The sequence below is a fragment of the Lepisosteus oculatus genome, chromosome 4 (assembly GCF_040954835.1).
Source record: "Lepisosteus oculatus isolate fLepOcu1 chromosome 4, fLepOcu1.hap2, whole genome shotgun sequence".
Taxonomy (NCBI): domain Eukaryota; kingdom Metazoa; phylum Chordata; class Actinopteri; order Semionotiformes; family Lepisosteidae; genus Lepisosteus; species Lepisosteus oculatus.
The window spans coordinates 23,079,559-23,096,003 of record NC_090699.1 but is presented as its reverse complement, the minus strand read 5'-3'; the positions used below and the strand labels follow the sequence as shown (position 1 = coordinate 23,096,003).

Sequence of the window (16,445 nt, the reverse complement as noted above, 5' to 3'; positions counted from 1 at the left end):
GAGCCAATAATATTTGCTTTATTTTTGAAGCCCCTTACTACATAGTCATATTGTAATATACTGCATCTAGGACTAATACAGCATCTGTTTATTGGCTATATCTCTAAACCTGCTTGCTTTTATTATTGAAATAAAAATAGAACTTGTACCTTATACCTAGTAACTATCAAAAAAACCTAGTTATATTTGAATCAGCTTTTCTTTTTACATTTTTTTGTTAAATGTAAAAACATATGCAGACATTTCTGAATATTTTTAATGTGGGATAGGGTTACAGTATATCTGGAATAAAACGTCCCTTAGAAATTGGTAGTATTACTGACTTTTTAAAAAAGTTAATAGAACCATTGATTGCAGTTCCTCTGTGGTTGAAGACAGTACACTCTTCTTTTACAGAAATAAGTAAATACATCATAAGGACTGGGTATTCCAGTTACAGTACATTGTGGTAGCCCCCCCCCCCCCAGACTGGTGATAATCTCAGAACCACAGGCATGGCTGAGGTGGGGCCTGCTTTGTTAATTATTAATTCAAAGTAGAATGTGACAACGAAGCCAATTTCTCCTGTGATGTTCAAGGCTTCATTGGCTTGTACAGCCAGCAGAAGGATTTTCCCTTTTTTCCACTTGCCTGCAGCTCGGTTGAGCCCCAGCGCTGTAAGGCTGGATCTGTTTTTGTCGAAGAAGCAGCAGCTACTGGAGGAGACAGGAGAAGCACAAGGATGCCGTTCTGTGCTTCCCGAGTGTGACACGTCTATTGTATGTGAAGTGAGTGGCTGGGTGGCAGGGAAGGATTTAAATAAAGGCTACCTTGTTTATTGTGCACTGAGGGAGGAAAACACAGATGAAGCAAAAGCAGTCGCACTTGTCTTTCTGAGCCTTGTCTTCAGGCAGATCCCTCTGCCTCTGTTATTGTTTTTGCATCCAGCCGGCTAAAGGGAGGGGTTTTCTTCAAGATCCAGTAACCTGATCTTAGTGGCACCGTGCACTCACAGACTTCCATTTCTGGAAGGACCTGATGCATCTCGCTAATGAGTTGGTCTGTTAAGCTAGCAGCAATCCTGAGATTCACATCTGATATCTCAGCTTGTATAGGGAAAGAAATCCACTGACAGGGGCAGAGCTTCTGAGAGTTGTCAGCAGTCTGCCGTTAATTTCACTCTCCGTTTCTCTTTCTCTCTCTCTCTCTTTGTGTGGCTGCGAGAGAGTGTCTCTCCCCATCAGCACCATTTAGACTGAGCAAAGCAGTAAAGCACTAAAAGTCTGTGTTGGTGTTACCATCAGAGTGATAGCCAGCAAAGAATCTGCTCAAAAGGATATTGATTTACAGGAATATGAATCTCGTTGATGCCTCTTCTTCCTTATCCACCTGGGCTTGATGGGCAGCAAAAAAGGCAACATCTCCCAGTGAATCAGAGCTGTGGAACTGGTGCTGTGTGTGAGTATTAACCTCCCAGTCACTCCCCACTGGTAGTGGCTTCACATGGACGTCTGTGCTGAGATACTGGCCACAGTTCTACAGCTCTTAATGGTGGAATAAAAATCAAGGAAAAAAACACATATTTGACCCAAAATGAGTGAAGAAGCCAAGGAAAAGGGCACTGGCAAGCCAGCTCACCGGAAAAAGAAAGGAAAGAAGGTAAGGAAAAAGCTTTCTAAAGTAGCAGCTGTCTGTGGAGTGTGTCTGCTTGGCTATGTTTAGGTAATGGGCTGATTTAATTTTTCTTTCGTGTTTTTTTTCTCTAAAGTTGTAGTCCTTGGCAGTATCAACAGATTATTTTTTACCCAATTAAAGAGGAAGAATATTCCTCCTTTTTCTAGTGCTGAGTCAGAGGGGTGTGTTCTTTGTGAGCTGTTTTTGTTTTCTGCTCCCACGTTGTAGTGTGATTTCACGATGAAAAGGGGACAATGCCATAAAGAAAGAGGAGCTCCTGTCAGAGAGAGAAATTTGGGTGGTTTGTCTCGCATTTATTCAGTTCTCACAAAACCATTTTAATCTGGCGATGTAAATAAAATCTACCTTAGTGTCTTTTTAACACTTTTTTTATGTGTGTCTGTTCCTTTTACCTGTTGCCTTGTTTGTATTTGTTTTTGGGTGGTAGCATCATAACTGAAATATATATGAACCATCATAATAACTGATAGAAGCATGCTGTTTGTTCATATTAGGCATTGTGAAAAACAGGTTTCTGGCTTAATAAGGGAGTAGCTCGCCTTCACAAAGAGGCTAAAAATACAATATATTTTTTACTGTCTGAAACCCAGTAACACTCTACCAATTCAAAAGCAAAATGTACATGTAATTTCAAAATCTATAAGGTATATCAACTTGATTGAGAATTATACACTGGTTTCTATACCACAAGAATGGCAGAATAAACACTGTTGATGTTGAAGATACTTAAGTAGACTGGTGTAACAGACATTCTTCGTAAGCATGACTTTTTATGGAGCTACTGTGCTTTGTTTTTTTTTTGTCAACATGTTCTAAACGGAACTGCATTCTACAGCAAAAGCAATAAATGAGTTCACAGCTTCATGCTTCTTTTGTCTGATATTATTTCAACGTCCGTGAAATCTCTCTGTTCTAAGGTACCCTGCCTCTGTTCATCTCAGGAGTGAATTGTGTTACTGTAACTGTTTGGATGGCGGATGTCAACGAGCTGAATGCATGCACAGTGTTACTTCAACCTGTTGCTTAAGTGTGCTTAGCATCTTTGGTACTGCAAGTCCAAGAGAGAAAGCAGCCTTTGTATGTCTAAGCAAACACATGCCTCAGACAAATAATACACAAGGGGACAATTTTATATATGACACAGAACCGATGACACTTAAATGTCAGAGGAATGTGAATCGTGGCTTTTTATAGTGGGTGTGGTCTTGTTCTCTAATCCTTAAATGTATTATTAAAAATTATTTTTTCTAAGAATGAGGTTCATGATCAGGGATAATATCAACAGGAAATAAAACCTATACACATACAGTATACTGTATGAATGCTACAGTACCATTAACAGAATCTTCCCATCCAGCATGAATCAATAAACAAATAAACCATTTTGTCTTAAACTGGCGCCAGCAGCGTGTTTCATTTTCTTTGATGTGAGGAAATTATACAGGGCAAACAAAACACTACGCAGCACAAAATGCCCAGTACATCAGAGCAGATCCCAATAATTGCACATGTTGGGGATCAAAACACCTGAAACAGCAACACGTTTAAATGTTTCCGGGGAGTAAAGGGTCTTCTTTCAAATCTCCTCAGGGTAGGCCAAAATCATGCATTTTTAATACTGACATTATTGATATCTTAAAAAACTATGTTGAAGATTAAATTTTTAAAATATTTTTGAAGGTGAGCAAACTACTATACAATTGTTTACACTCAGCTTAATGTTGTTTTTGTTACATGTCATTTTACTGACAATTGAAATGTCAATGCAGTGTCCCCTGGAACACATATTGTGGCCTAATGGAAGCTGTTGTAATTGGGGATTGTTTAGCTTCTGTTGTTCCCTATGAAATGTCGGATCAGGAGTCTGCTCTTTGGGTTGCTATCATAATGGCCGGGCACCTTGGTGTCTCGAGAGTCGAGTCGATTACATCGAACTCGTCTGCCCAGACTGTGGTTGCCCTGGCACCTGTGATGGTATGTGCTTAGATAGCGCCGCCCAGTGGGCATTTTTAGGTATGCTGATGTAATCGCACAGACTGGCAGCAGGAAAAGGTTATGTGAAAAGAAAAGGTCGCTAAACTGCTGGCCTTGGAAAAACAACCGAGAAGCTTCGTGTGCGGTAGTGGAGCACAGGTGCCACATTTCCTTGGCTTGTGACCCACTGTTAGTGGCACAGTCAAAGCCCTGGTGTGCTCCCCGAGTTTCCCGTTATGTTCCCGAGGAAAGGCAAGTGCTCTGGGTTTAATTCGGATTTTCACACCGCGGACGCCTGGCTGAGATGAAACGCAGGCCCGTCAAGATGAGTCCAGGTCTCCAGAGTTCAGTGTCGTGCTGACATCTGCAGGGATTAAGGGTTGTTCAGTGGAGAGAATTCAGCCTAAAGGTGAAACCAGGGGTGTATTAATCCTGGGCAGACGCTAATTTGCTAGTCATGGAATGAAATGTGACTCATAGCAAAGGAGATATTAGAGCAGGAAATTGAAATCGCTGAAAAAATTGATTGATTAAATTGCCATGATAGGGTTTCCCCCCATGTAAAAGATGAACACAGAACAAATTAATACTGATGTATTTTACATACTGTAGCTGTGGATCAGGAGTTTATAAACAAAATTTGCAGCATCCTTGTTTCAGTGAGCACAAGGGTACCAGTCATTAGACACAACTCTTCAAAACCTTTGAAAATGCCTAAATTATTTTCTTGTGTCATCAGTTATGTGAGTACATGTAAAATAAGTAATGAATGTCCAGTCAGCTTTTCACTGATGTGTTAAGGGTCTGCACATATTGTATATGAAGATATGCACATATATTATACCTTGTCAGCTTTATAAACCTAAGAGGAGACCTCTGATGGGATTTGATTGAGTTTTGTTTTGTTTTTTTTAAAGAAATATGTATTCTTTTTGTTTCAGACCCTGTGTTTGTGTATTTTACAGTAAATTAACATCAGAAGAAAGTAAGATGCTACATTTTGACTGTTAACAATAGGCAATGTTTTCTTTCTGCAGTCATCTCAGAATTAGAGTCAAGAGGCAAAAAATGCTTTACAGTAATCATTTATTTTCCTTTTAGGTAAATGCATATAAATATTTTGATCTATTTTTTGCGTGGTTTTGGAAGTTCTTGTTTTTGTATTTTTGTGTGGCGAAAAGCTCATTTTATATAAAGATTCTAGGTGTAATATATTATTTATCCTCGTCAAGCTGATTAGTAAAAATATAAATGGTAAAGCAAAGTGTCCTTAAAGAAAATCATCAGCACTCCGGAGTTCTCCTAAGTGGACCAGACACTGCGGAAGCTTTGCCATTTTTAAATCCCTCCAAAACACTGTCCTGCTTTCCTTGCACGTCTTCCTAAATAGAAGCCTGTGAGGGCTACTTATTTTGGGGCATCATTGTTTTGCCCTAGATTTGTACTCATTCATTATGAGAGACTGACCTTTAGAAGCTGGCAGGTGTGCCAGCGCTGTGTGCGGGGAGCAGAGCAGACAGTGGTTGTCATAAAGATCTCCATTAGCTCGAGAGATGTCAGAGTTTGTCCCAGCCGACGCATGCCTTTAAATATCGAGATGCGCATCAATCACTGTGAAAAATGGCGATGCGGCTCCCATTCAGGTGGATGTCAGGCTTATCTGCAGTCTCTTCTAGTTGCTCTTCTGCGGTGGTCAAGGTTTTTGTTGCTCTCCACGGAATGGTTTCAGGCTGCGTGCGTCACATGGAATCAAGATAATGCGGCTCTAAGTCCCTCTTGAGTTAAATGGCGCTAGACTGAACTGGGTTGTCTCGCTGTTTCGCTGTAGAAAACTTCAGACACGCAAGGTAGATTTTCATAATAGGCTTTGTTTTTTATCGAACCTAAGCAACGTAATGGACAAGAGGAGGCCATTTGGCCCATCTAGCTTCTGTGGTAGTTGGTAGCCAATGGATTCAAGGATCCAGCTGTTTCTTGAAAGAAGCCAGTGACATCTCACAGCTGTGGCATTGTGGCGGGGTTCACTAGCTTGTTCCATACTCCCACGATCCTTTGCGGACAGAAGTACTTCCATTTTTATTTTATTTTAAATACACTTCCACATACAGTACTTCCCACTTTTACCCTCTGCTTTGTGTTTCTCTGTTGGAATAAACATGTGATGAACAAATCAAATCCGCACTGAGAGACTGGATGGTTTATTCCTAAAGTGATAATGGCTGTTACCATCTCCTTGTTCCCTTTTTTGATTCAGAAATGTGTTTTTTTCAGCATAGTAGTTGCACTGCTCTGATGGAAGGCAACACCATTAAAACTTCCTTTTCCCCACTTGCATACGCTGAATGGGATTCAACAAAAATCTGGTAATTGTAAAAATGAGTTTTACTGGCGTGAAAAATACCACATACTCATCTGGTATTAACAATATTGGTTTGTCAATGGGACAAAATGTAATGATGTTGTTTTTCCTTTTGACTTTTGAGTATTTGACATGATCATTTTTTCAATGCTAATTTCATGTTAACATGTGTCATTGTATCAGTAAAGTAGCTATTTTCAGTTCTCATAAATCAATTTGTGATTGTTAAGGTTGTTGAAAGGAGAAATTGGGTTTTTCAAATCTTTCAACTTGCTTTTGTCTGCCCTTACCTTATAACTACAAATAAATTTGACTCTTTCTGGTTTTCAAGTTCCTTTACTTGAATTATTGTTCTATATTTCCTTGCTTCTGGATCATTACAGCAATCTGTGGGATTACTTCCTGGGATAGGTCTGTTGTCAATGTATATAATGTACAGTATAAGACTACATTTCTATTGCAGTCAGTGCTGTCTATCCATCTCTTATTGAACTGGCTATTGCATTTGCTCATTTTCCATGTTATCAATCAATTTTGCAATGTTGCCTGTAATTGTAACTTGAGAATATAGTGTGTTATATGAATGTTGCTTTTTTTAAGAGCAAATTGCCCATTTTCTTGTGTTCTCTTCCTTGTTTTGTGCCCTACATTGTACAGTAGCTTCAGCTGTAGGGGTGCTCTCTGAGGTGTCTGGATGAACAGTTCCAGTCCCTGTAGTTCATCTCCAGATGTGGCTTTTATGTGGAGTTTAAAGTCTTCTGATACATGACAGCTGTATGGTTATATAACTTCTATCTGTTCATTTTTTCCATGGCATTTAAAATAATTGTTTTGTTTCCCAACTCTGCTCTGACCATACCTAAAAGGTAGAAATGTTTTTTTTTTTTTAGTTTTTCAACCACCCAGCCAAGTTATGAAAGTTGATATTCTGGCTTCTTTTAGGAAATTGCTGGATGAGACCCACACCTTTGTTTGCTACTAGTAACCAAGTATCAAGATGGGATGAATGTCATCCACTTGTTTCTAACATTCCTTATGTTCTTAATTGAAATGATGACAATTTGGAGAAAATCCCTATGTGTTTTTTCAGAAAGCAACAGGACTTTGAATATACAGGTATGTTTTCAAGCGCAATAATACTATTTTTGGCACTCCAGTGTGCAATAGGGTAACTGAAAAGCACATCTGTTTCTGTGTCCAGAAATGATCAGGATCAGGGTAAACCACTGCATTACTGTACTGTGCGGCTTAAGTTGTTTTTTCTCAACTTTTACTATCCGTATACACCTTAAAAAATGTGAAGAGAAATGTGTTCTATACAGTATGTCACTACAATGGCCAGAAATAATTAAGGAGGCTTGATATTAATATTCAGTTTTGCTTACACTTTCCAAGCAATGTTTAGATGTCCAGCTGTGCACATTCAGTATTAATCATGCCAGCTGTTTTTCTCTCATTTACAAATACTTGCAAAAATTTATTTTCTTTTTCAAAATCTCCTCCCTTAGAAAAATAAGTAATTGAGTGGGGAAATTTGGTTTTCTTCCCCTTTTTCTCATTATGGATTCACAAGCCATCAGCACGGTGCACTTTGCTGTCCACTCCATTGTCAGCCTTGGAGTTTCATTTGCATATTGACTTTTATTGGTGACATTATTGTAATTGCTGGTAATTCTCCATCACTTTAACACACCAGTGTGACATGTCCCGTCATTTATTATGGCAGAAGTGGTTTTTTGAATGAGGTCAAGGACCAAGGATCATGTCATGGTGTTTTAACAGAGAGGTGTGGACATACTGTCTCTTTGAGATTTTGAGTTAGAGGAGTAAAACAAAAAAATGAAACAATAACAAATCTATCACTTTAATGACCCCATTTTTATCATTGTTTCCTTAATTTAAGGTGCGGTATGAGTACGGTAAGTAACGGTGAGGAGATGGCTAACAGCTTTAAGTTATTCCAATGATACTTTTCTAGGTTAGGACCAGTCATGGAAAATGAACAATTTAATCTTAAGAGCCCACTTGAGTGCTTCCTTGGAGACTCTAAAACATATATGCAGTCATGTTAACTGAACAAACCTTTGTTTTATTTATGTGAACACATAGAATAGGAGCTCGCTGAACGTTGGCATTTCTGTAAGTAAAATAACTAACGAGGATGTGACAAGTGTTCTGAAAGTAATTGATTTTTCTTTAAGCTTCAGACTTCAAAGGAAAAATAGCTCCATGGCCATCTTGGAAATAGTTATTGTTTGCTCTTGGGTAAACATTTCACATTTATCTTATATTGATTGAAACATCTTTCAGGTTTTGCTAAACCTTTTTTTTTTTCATAAAAAGCTTTGCTTCCTCTGTGTAGTGAAATTGGGTGCCGTCATTGTGCCTGGATCTACTAGGATCTACTACAGCAACAAATGTTATGGTACTCCCCCTAAGGGAAATTTAAACTGACTGATTTTAGCATCGCTTGTGGGAAATTCAAATGTAGCCTTGATTTTCTTTTTGCACTTCTGTAAAAATCCGGTTGTCAAGGTATTCTGAAAATGGGAGGTTGAAATTCTCATGCCGTTAATCTTCAGATGACTGTACACCAAACCTGACATGATGACAGATGACACAATGCATGACATTGCAGTTGATGCCCTACAAACCACATTCTTACCTTGAATAGGAATTTCTCATAGCTAAAGGGTAGGAATTCCTGGTGCTTTTAAAAAGCATACCATGCCATATTCCTGATCCAAATAAGACTGAGTAGAGCTGGGTCTTGAGATCTCATGGATCTTTTTAGAGGCGCAGTGTGTGAGAGTTGCCCTTCCTGCCCTGATGACTGCCAAAGAGCAGTCATTTGCAGTATACTGTAAATCTGCTGATCAGGGTCAGTGTGTGACAGCACCACCTGCCTGGGAGGCGGGAAGGAGAAGTCTAACTTTTCCTCTCCTGTGATTACACGTGTCAGATCTCGGAAGTAGGCTGAAGCTGGATTAGAGGGCCCAAGGGTCTAGTCATGGACAAAATAAACAAACAAAAATGGAGAACAGCGTAACCAAGGAAGAGCTGTGCTCAGGGAGAAATGAGATGTGGTCAAATATTCAAACATCCGGTGAACTTTAACCTGAGCCTAACAGGGATGGTGTTTACAATCTGAATGAAAACCAATATGGGTGCACAAAGTTATAACTGGGAGATGGGACAGGAAGTGAGCTCGATGCATTTCATTGAGTCAACATTATGGGAAGTAACCCACACAGGGAATGGAATAGCTGAAATGGATTCCAAAGATCATTTTTAACCCAGGGCTGACTGCCACCTGATTTTTGGTTCCCTTTAATGGAGCATATACTGTAGTTGCACATATAGTACAGTAGTTCTGTCAAAAAGACTTGATTTATGTGTATCAAAATCTTCTTTTAAAATATTTACAAGGATGGCTTGATAAATGCCAGGCCTCTGTTTAATTAATGAAGGTATTAAATCAGCTTTTAATGATTGAGGGGCACTGCCAGGTGCTTCATATTATGGGGGAACAATTTAAAAGGATTTCATGCTTCATGAGTAACATACTTCTGGCAACATGATAGCAAGAACGTTGGCGTGTCTTCAGCACAAAAGCATTTTCATTTCAATAGCATGAACTTGTTTCTCAAGAACTTCTGTATGTAGGACTAAGAGTACTTTTATTAACCCGTGAAGGATAAATTTAATTTGATGATGATCCAGTATTCATAACAACAGAAGAAACAGCTATAGCCTGAGATCTATTAAGCTGTATTGCTGTTCTGTTCTGATATACAGGGTGAAATAACATCTAGCACCCACCAGAAAAACAAAATGTTGCTTAGTTTGTTTTTCATAGAAAATATCTTCTCATCACTAAAGAATATTAAATCAAATAATCGTCAGAAATATTGAGAGGAATTGATTATTTGATTGTGTGTCATCACAAGTGCGGGCACAAGTGGTTGTACTGTAGTTAAGAAATGGCTTGTAATCTCATGTTTTATTTATATAATTGTTACCACAATTATCAAATTGTTTTTCATCTTTTTGTTGATACAGAAACGTAATTTCTTGGTAAACCATACCGTAAAGCTATTTTGTGGTTTCAGTGCTGCAAATGCTTGCATTATGTGTTTTGATACAAAATGGTTGAAGCTATTTTATATTTTATGCAGTTTTTATAGGTTCATTTCTTACTTTAAAAAGTCCAGAATCTTAAAATGTTCTTTGTTTGAGTTACTCTGAGTAAAATCACACAAAACATGAGGTTAAAGAGTGCTTTTGGAAAACATTTCTTCAAAGAAATTATGGACATGAGTCTAATTTGTCATATCTGTCATACATGTGTTCATTTAAAGGGCTAATCTTTCATTCAACTTCATCTTTGTGTGGTAATTTAAAAAATAAGACTAATAAACATTTCAGAAGATGCTTTCAGATGGCTAACAATCAGCATAGCAGTACTGAATCTCCTGCAGTGCCATAGAAATGAAACATAACTGCAGATATTTTTATGTGCATTGTCTGTAAAGAAATAAAATATAACATTTATTGACTATTACTTCAGTAAATCCATGTGAAATTTCCAGTTTTCTCAAACTAAAATGTGGCAGAACTGTGAAAAATGTACTTTAGCATGACAGATAGGCTAATAAATATGGATGGATCCAGCAACTATTTAGAAAATAAGCAGGCTTTGAGTTGCCTGAACACTTCAGCATGACTTGTTTCCCTGCTATTACAAGAGAGAACATCTATGTTTTTTCTGGAGTCCACAAAACAATTACATGTTATGCACACAACAGTTACTATATAAATAAATGAAGAGCTAAACTCAAAATATTCCTTTGAATAGTTAATTGAAGTGCTTGAATTAAAATCATTGTATCTCTAGAGATTTTACGTTCCATTATGAATAGGTTTTTGGTATGCAGCAACACCCAATTTAGGAGTTTGAACACAGCAAGAGTCTGTTGACAAATGAGGGTATTGATTTGGAGCACTGGCAGTATGTCAGATCACAGATATAAAATACAGGATTGAGCTTCTGTATCTAAGGGTGTTGCTGGCCAGCTTTTAAGAAGCAAAAAGGTAATAACAACACAAAGGAATAACACTTGGAAGTGTTGTACTCTTGTATTTCAGAATGATATGAATCATTATCTGGAAAGCTCCAGGATTGGAAAACAAATGTATATTATGCTTATTTTACATGCTCATATATGCTGATTACTTTAAGAAAATTAAGGTAGTTTTTTTTTAATTTTATAAAGACAGGTTTGTGAAATGAATTTTCCTGTGCTAATATCATTTTTTTAAATCAAATTAAACAAACATCAGTCCAGGCAGTATTTTGTAAAGCCAATAGAATGCTGGCCTGGGGTGCCTTCTGTGTGGTGTTCGTATGTTCTTCCGTGTCTGCATGCCTTTTGCCTGGGTGCTCGGATTTTTCCCCACCTTGCTGTGTAGGTTAATTGCTGTCTCTAAATTGTTCCTGAGTATGTGTGTGTCCTGCAGTGAAAATCAAGAGCAAACGAAAACAACTGTGTGCGTAGGAGGAGGAGTTTGGTGACTGAAGTTTGCCATTTGAAGGGTGAAGCTGCTGTAGCTCATGGACAGTAGGAATACGAACAGGTCATGAAGAAGTGTTCTACAAACATTCATAGACTGTATTGGATACAAAAAGAGTTAGATGGATAATACTTTATTAATCCCGTAGGGAAATTGATGAGTCCATAAATGTGGGATACATTTTAGTGTATTACACGGTAATGGTAAATTCTGAATTAAACAATAGCAATACAAGAACCTTTGCCTGGCTACATCACAATAACCGCTCTTGTATCAGCTGTACAGTACATAGGATGATCGAACACATTTAAAAATATAGAACATTGGTTTGTGTTAAACAACACTCTGGTTGGGACTGAATGTGGAGATCATCTCCTTTATCAAGTGTGCTTATGAGAAATTAATTTTTAATTTTAGGGGTGCCTGCTGGTACTGGCTCAGCTGCAACAAAAGACAAGGACACCAACATATCTTTTTAAAACAGTAGCAGCACAGAACCGCAGACATTTGAAACCTTGCTGGAATCGGCTTTGAGAACATGCCGTTTGCAAGGCCTGCTTGGCATGCACTGAGTTACAGTCTCTCTGTCCCGGATCACTGGGAGAGTCTAACCATTCGGAAGTGATGGCATTATATGAGTACCAAACAGAGGATCACACAGTGCCTGATGATCTAATGGGAATCATGTATTAGCATTATAATGAATCATCTTGTAGAAACCATAATACACTGTTATTTTGTAACAATGCAGATATAAAGGTCGCTATGTCCTGTTATGGCGATGTAATCATCAAGAGGCCTTGACTGTGCCAATAATGACATGCTGCCCTTTTGGTGTCCCAAAGTCCTGAAAACACCCTAATGGGCAGACACCTAACATAAAACCAATTATCCAATCACTACAACTACGGTCAATTCTAATGAGGTGGGATCTGCTCACATTTTTGCTGGGAGGTGTCATGGGGAAAAATGCACACAGAAAATTGGGAGACGTGATTCCAAATTAATTCTGTTTTATCACAGTCTTTGTTTAGATTCTTGAAACTGCTTGTGAGAGAATCCACACACATGCTGAGCTGCAGATTTGATCTTGTAATCTTAGTCGGTCGATTCAGCAGGGTTCCCGGAACATTATCATATAGTGGTATTTTCCCAGGGACTCTGATATCCCTGGAATGTGACTGGACCCTATATAGTAGATCATACAAGTCTCATCTGGAATAGTGCTTAAATGTTTGGCTACACTCCAGCTGACCCAGAGTCTTTAGATTGATTTGACAGTAGTGAAAAGTGAGGCTAGCAGGCTCACCAGCTGAGAGTGTACATACCTGGGTGAGGTACTGTATAGAGGGGTGAACTTAATGCTAAAGGAAGTCTAGAGCCACAACAATTACAGAGCTGTCAAAATGAAAAAAAAAAGATAAACATAACAGCATCCTCAATTAATTGATTATTAGGGCTCTTGCTAGTAAGGCCTTTGTACTTCTATTCTGCTTGAAACAGTATTAGAAAAATACTTGAAAAATGAAAATCAGTTGAAAAATAATTAATTTAATGTCTGTTCATAAATCAAAACAAGATGGTTGAATGATTATGGCTATTGTTACTCCATTATAATATACAGACATTTTTTTAAAAAACACAACTAAATTATTGTAATAATGTGGGTGGTATACTTCACCCAGTGATGTATTTATTTATAATGACACAACATGAATTCACTAGGACAATCTTAACCTCACCTCCCCATGTCTGTAGAACAGGTTCATGAAATGAGGGATTCAGAAACTGTCAATCCGCATTTAGAAATAAAAGTTGATTCATTTCTAAAATATACCTCAGATGGCAAGAAGAATGTAATAGTAAAAAAAATGCGTTGTATCCTAATGTATTGCATTGGTTATTGCCAGCAGTGTCGTTTTCTGAAACCATATTGGGTTTTGCTGAGACAGTCATTAGGCTTAATGCTGAAGTTGGCCCAGGTTCCTGGGAGCAGAAGTCAGGGTGCTGCAGTTCTTTGGCCTGGTTAATGTAAAGTATAGTTCCAATGTCAAAAATACTTTTCTTATTTTTAACGTGTGCCTTCTTCAGTGAATAGAATGTTTGAACTTAGTATTAAATGACTGATGTCTGACACTGAATCTAAAATTAAGCCTCCTTTTGGTGCAAGTTATTTTTTTCTTGGGGATCGCTTGATTTTTCTCCTGACTCTACATGTGATTTGAGTTGTTGTTAATGAGTAACATTTTTGTGCTTTAGTTGTTTCTCTGTAAAGCAGAGCTGTGTAGAACTGTTGCATTAGCTGGACTGAACTGAATTTGATTAATATTTTATGTGAATATAAATTCAATCTTCTTTCCACATTATGTAATGTTTTATGTGGAATTAAAATATGCAAACAATCTGTGCCTTCTTTCTCTCAATAGAGTAACATTGAAATTTCATGATCTTTGTTTTGTATAACATTAACTTGGAACTTGCTTGAGATTCTATGACCACAGTTCTAGTGCATTTACGAATGACCCACTGATGTTCAATATGTGATCATATTTACAAAGTCTGGATTTTTTTATATATACAGTAGGAATGTAGTGCCCTTGGTGTTTTTGGAGATGTCTTTTCGAGAGTGAAAACTCAATGATGATATTTTGTGTGGACATATCTTAACAATTGCCACTTACAAAATTTGTAGCTGAACAACTTCTGGTCTTTTACAGTGAACTTCCAGCTCAGTTACAGTGCTGTATTTTATATTATAATTGACTTAAAATGCTATTGGTTTGGATTTGGATGGTCACAGTGTGAGGTAGAGAAACTGGCACTTTCTCTGATGGATATCCTGCTGGTTCTTTAGATGTCATCTTCTGCGTACACAGTGTTGTACTGCAGTACCAGGCAAATGAAATGCAAGTTGCTTTGTCCAGGATTTCCAATGACTCTGGTTTGCTTCATGAACTATATTACCCCCTTTTCCTCCAGGTGTTTTTTTTTTTTACTTTATTAAAACGATCAGCTGGTGGTTACTACAGTGGGCTTGTATGCCTACAATGCAGACTTTTCACCTCATCCTGTGATGAACTTGGTAGTAAGCAGCAAAGTCAGCCGTCTGCTTGTGGAGTTGAGCCTGCTGAAGATGGATAGTTTTCAACAGCAAACAGCGCTTTCCTTCCATTTTTTTCAATTTTCAGCAATGCCTTTTGAAAGAAGGCCACAGCCTTACTAATGACCTTAAACCAACACTTGCCAGTTTTCGTTTTCGTGTCTTTAACATGTTTTTCTGCGATGTGTCCACCAAAGCATCTGTGTGTATGCTTGTGTTTTTGGTACAATATTTCCTCTGTAAATACTGCTTTATTTTGACAATTTCCAAACACAGTACATCCCACTGGGTGGTTTGTCTCTGTCTGTCTTGTACTGTATGTTAGGCTGATTTAAATTTGATCAGAATGTGTGTGAAAAGAGCTTATCATTTAAGCATTTGTAGAGAGGCTGAGAAACAAAATGAGTGCCATGTTGTAAAGATCAGGCAGAGGCATAATAAGGGCTGACATCACTGACTTTAGTCTCTGTACTGTACATGGTGCAGGTGAGGTTGGATTCAATCACAGTCGTTCTAGTGCCTTGTGCAATTCAGCAAAATCGCCTGCTGTAATAATTCACTTTTCGCTCTCACAGAGAACGTTGCTTACCCCTGTGCAATAAATGTAAAGTATTTCAATAAAATGGTATATTGTTTTACTGTTTTGAATTGATCCTTTTCTGAAGAACTGGGATTTCAATTAGAAAATATCTAATAAAATGGATGGTTATTTTTTCAGTATTCCAGCAGCTATCAGTAAACTTTAATTTTCTTTATTCAAAGGCTGATCAATAGTGAACATAATAATACTTGCTTAAACTTAAATAGCGCTTTTCTGGACATACACACACTATGCACAGACAACTGAAAGGAACGAGGTAGCTTTGTGCTTTTTTTTCTCTTGAGTTTTGTACTTCTTACAAAAAACAAGATGGACAGCACATTCACTATTTGTATGTGCCAATATAAAACCTTGATGCATTGATGTCTGCATTCATTGTTACTATTCTAAATAAACGTGGTTGCACACTGCTCAGAATGTGAGCATTTTCCCCTAATTTCTGTCCAGGTTTTCTTAAAACCTGGCTATACACAAAAACTATTTTCCTGAATTCATAAATCTTATATCGGAGCTCAGTCTGGGTTAATAAACATTAACTAGAAATGTTGTTTGTGAGTTGGTATTCAATGTAGGTGTTCAGATGTATAAACCATATAAACTGCCGGTATATGGTTCTTTCCAGGTTTAAGGTTGTTCTCCATTACTGTAGCATAATACCATATCTCATTTCATACAGTATATGTAATACTCAGTAATACTCATATCTCATCTCCTTCAAATCCAGACTCAAAACCCTCTTCTTCAGAAAAGCCTTTACTTAACTGGTTCTATTCTTCACACATCTGCTTTTCTCAGTACCACCATCCACGGTCTCCTCTATATATTGTAATTGTGTTATATCTTGTGTATTCTTCTTATTTATTATTGTTGTCATCCTGTAAAGCGCTTTGAGAGGCCACCATTAAATACACTATATAAAATAAAGTTTATTATTTATTATTATTATCATTTCAACACACATCTCTCTTTGGATTGAAATTTTCTTAAGAATCCTCTACCTCCATCTGGAATCAATAGCAGCTCTATCCTATAAAGGGTCTCAGCGAATCTGACACCTAACGAAAAACAACGGGGCACACAGCTACACACTGGATGGGATGGCAGTCTATTGTAAACACATGTGCTCACAGGGCCAATTTGGTGACACCACATAACTTACCCAT

At 37.8% G+C, this 16,445-nt stretch overlaps 1 protein-coding gene across 5 annotated transcripts in view; it reads left to right on the top strand.

Moving 5' to 3' along the window:
- ank3b (ankyrin 3b) overlaps positions 1-16,445 on the top strand; it is a 202,948-nt gene that overhangs the window by 44,032 nt on the left and 142,471 nt on the right. Inside the window, exon 1 of one of the 5 annotated variants that reach the window (XM_015346598.2) lies at positions 756-1,638. The exons of the other annotated variants lie outside the window; for them this stretch is intronic. Within the exon in view, the coding sequence (XP_015202084.2) occupies positions 1,573-1,638 (66 nt within the window). The 5' untranslated portion in view covers positions 756-1,572. Of the gene's footprint in view, positions 1-755; positions 1,639-16,445 lie in introns of those variants that run through there. 5 annotated transcript variants of the gene reach the window in all.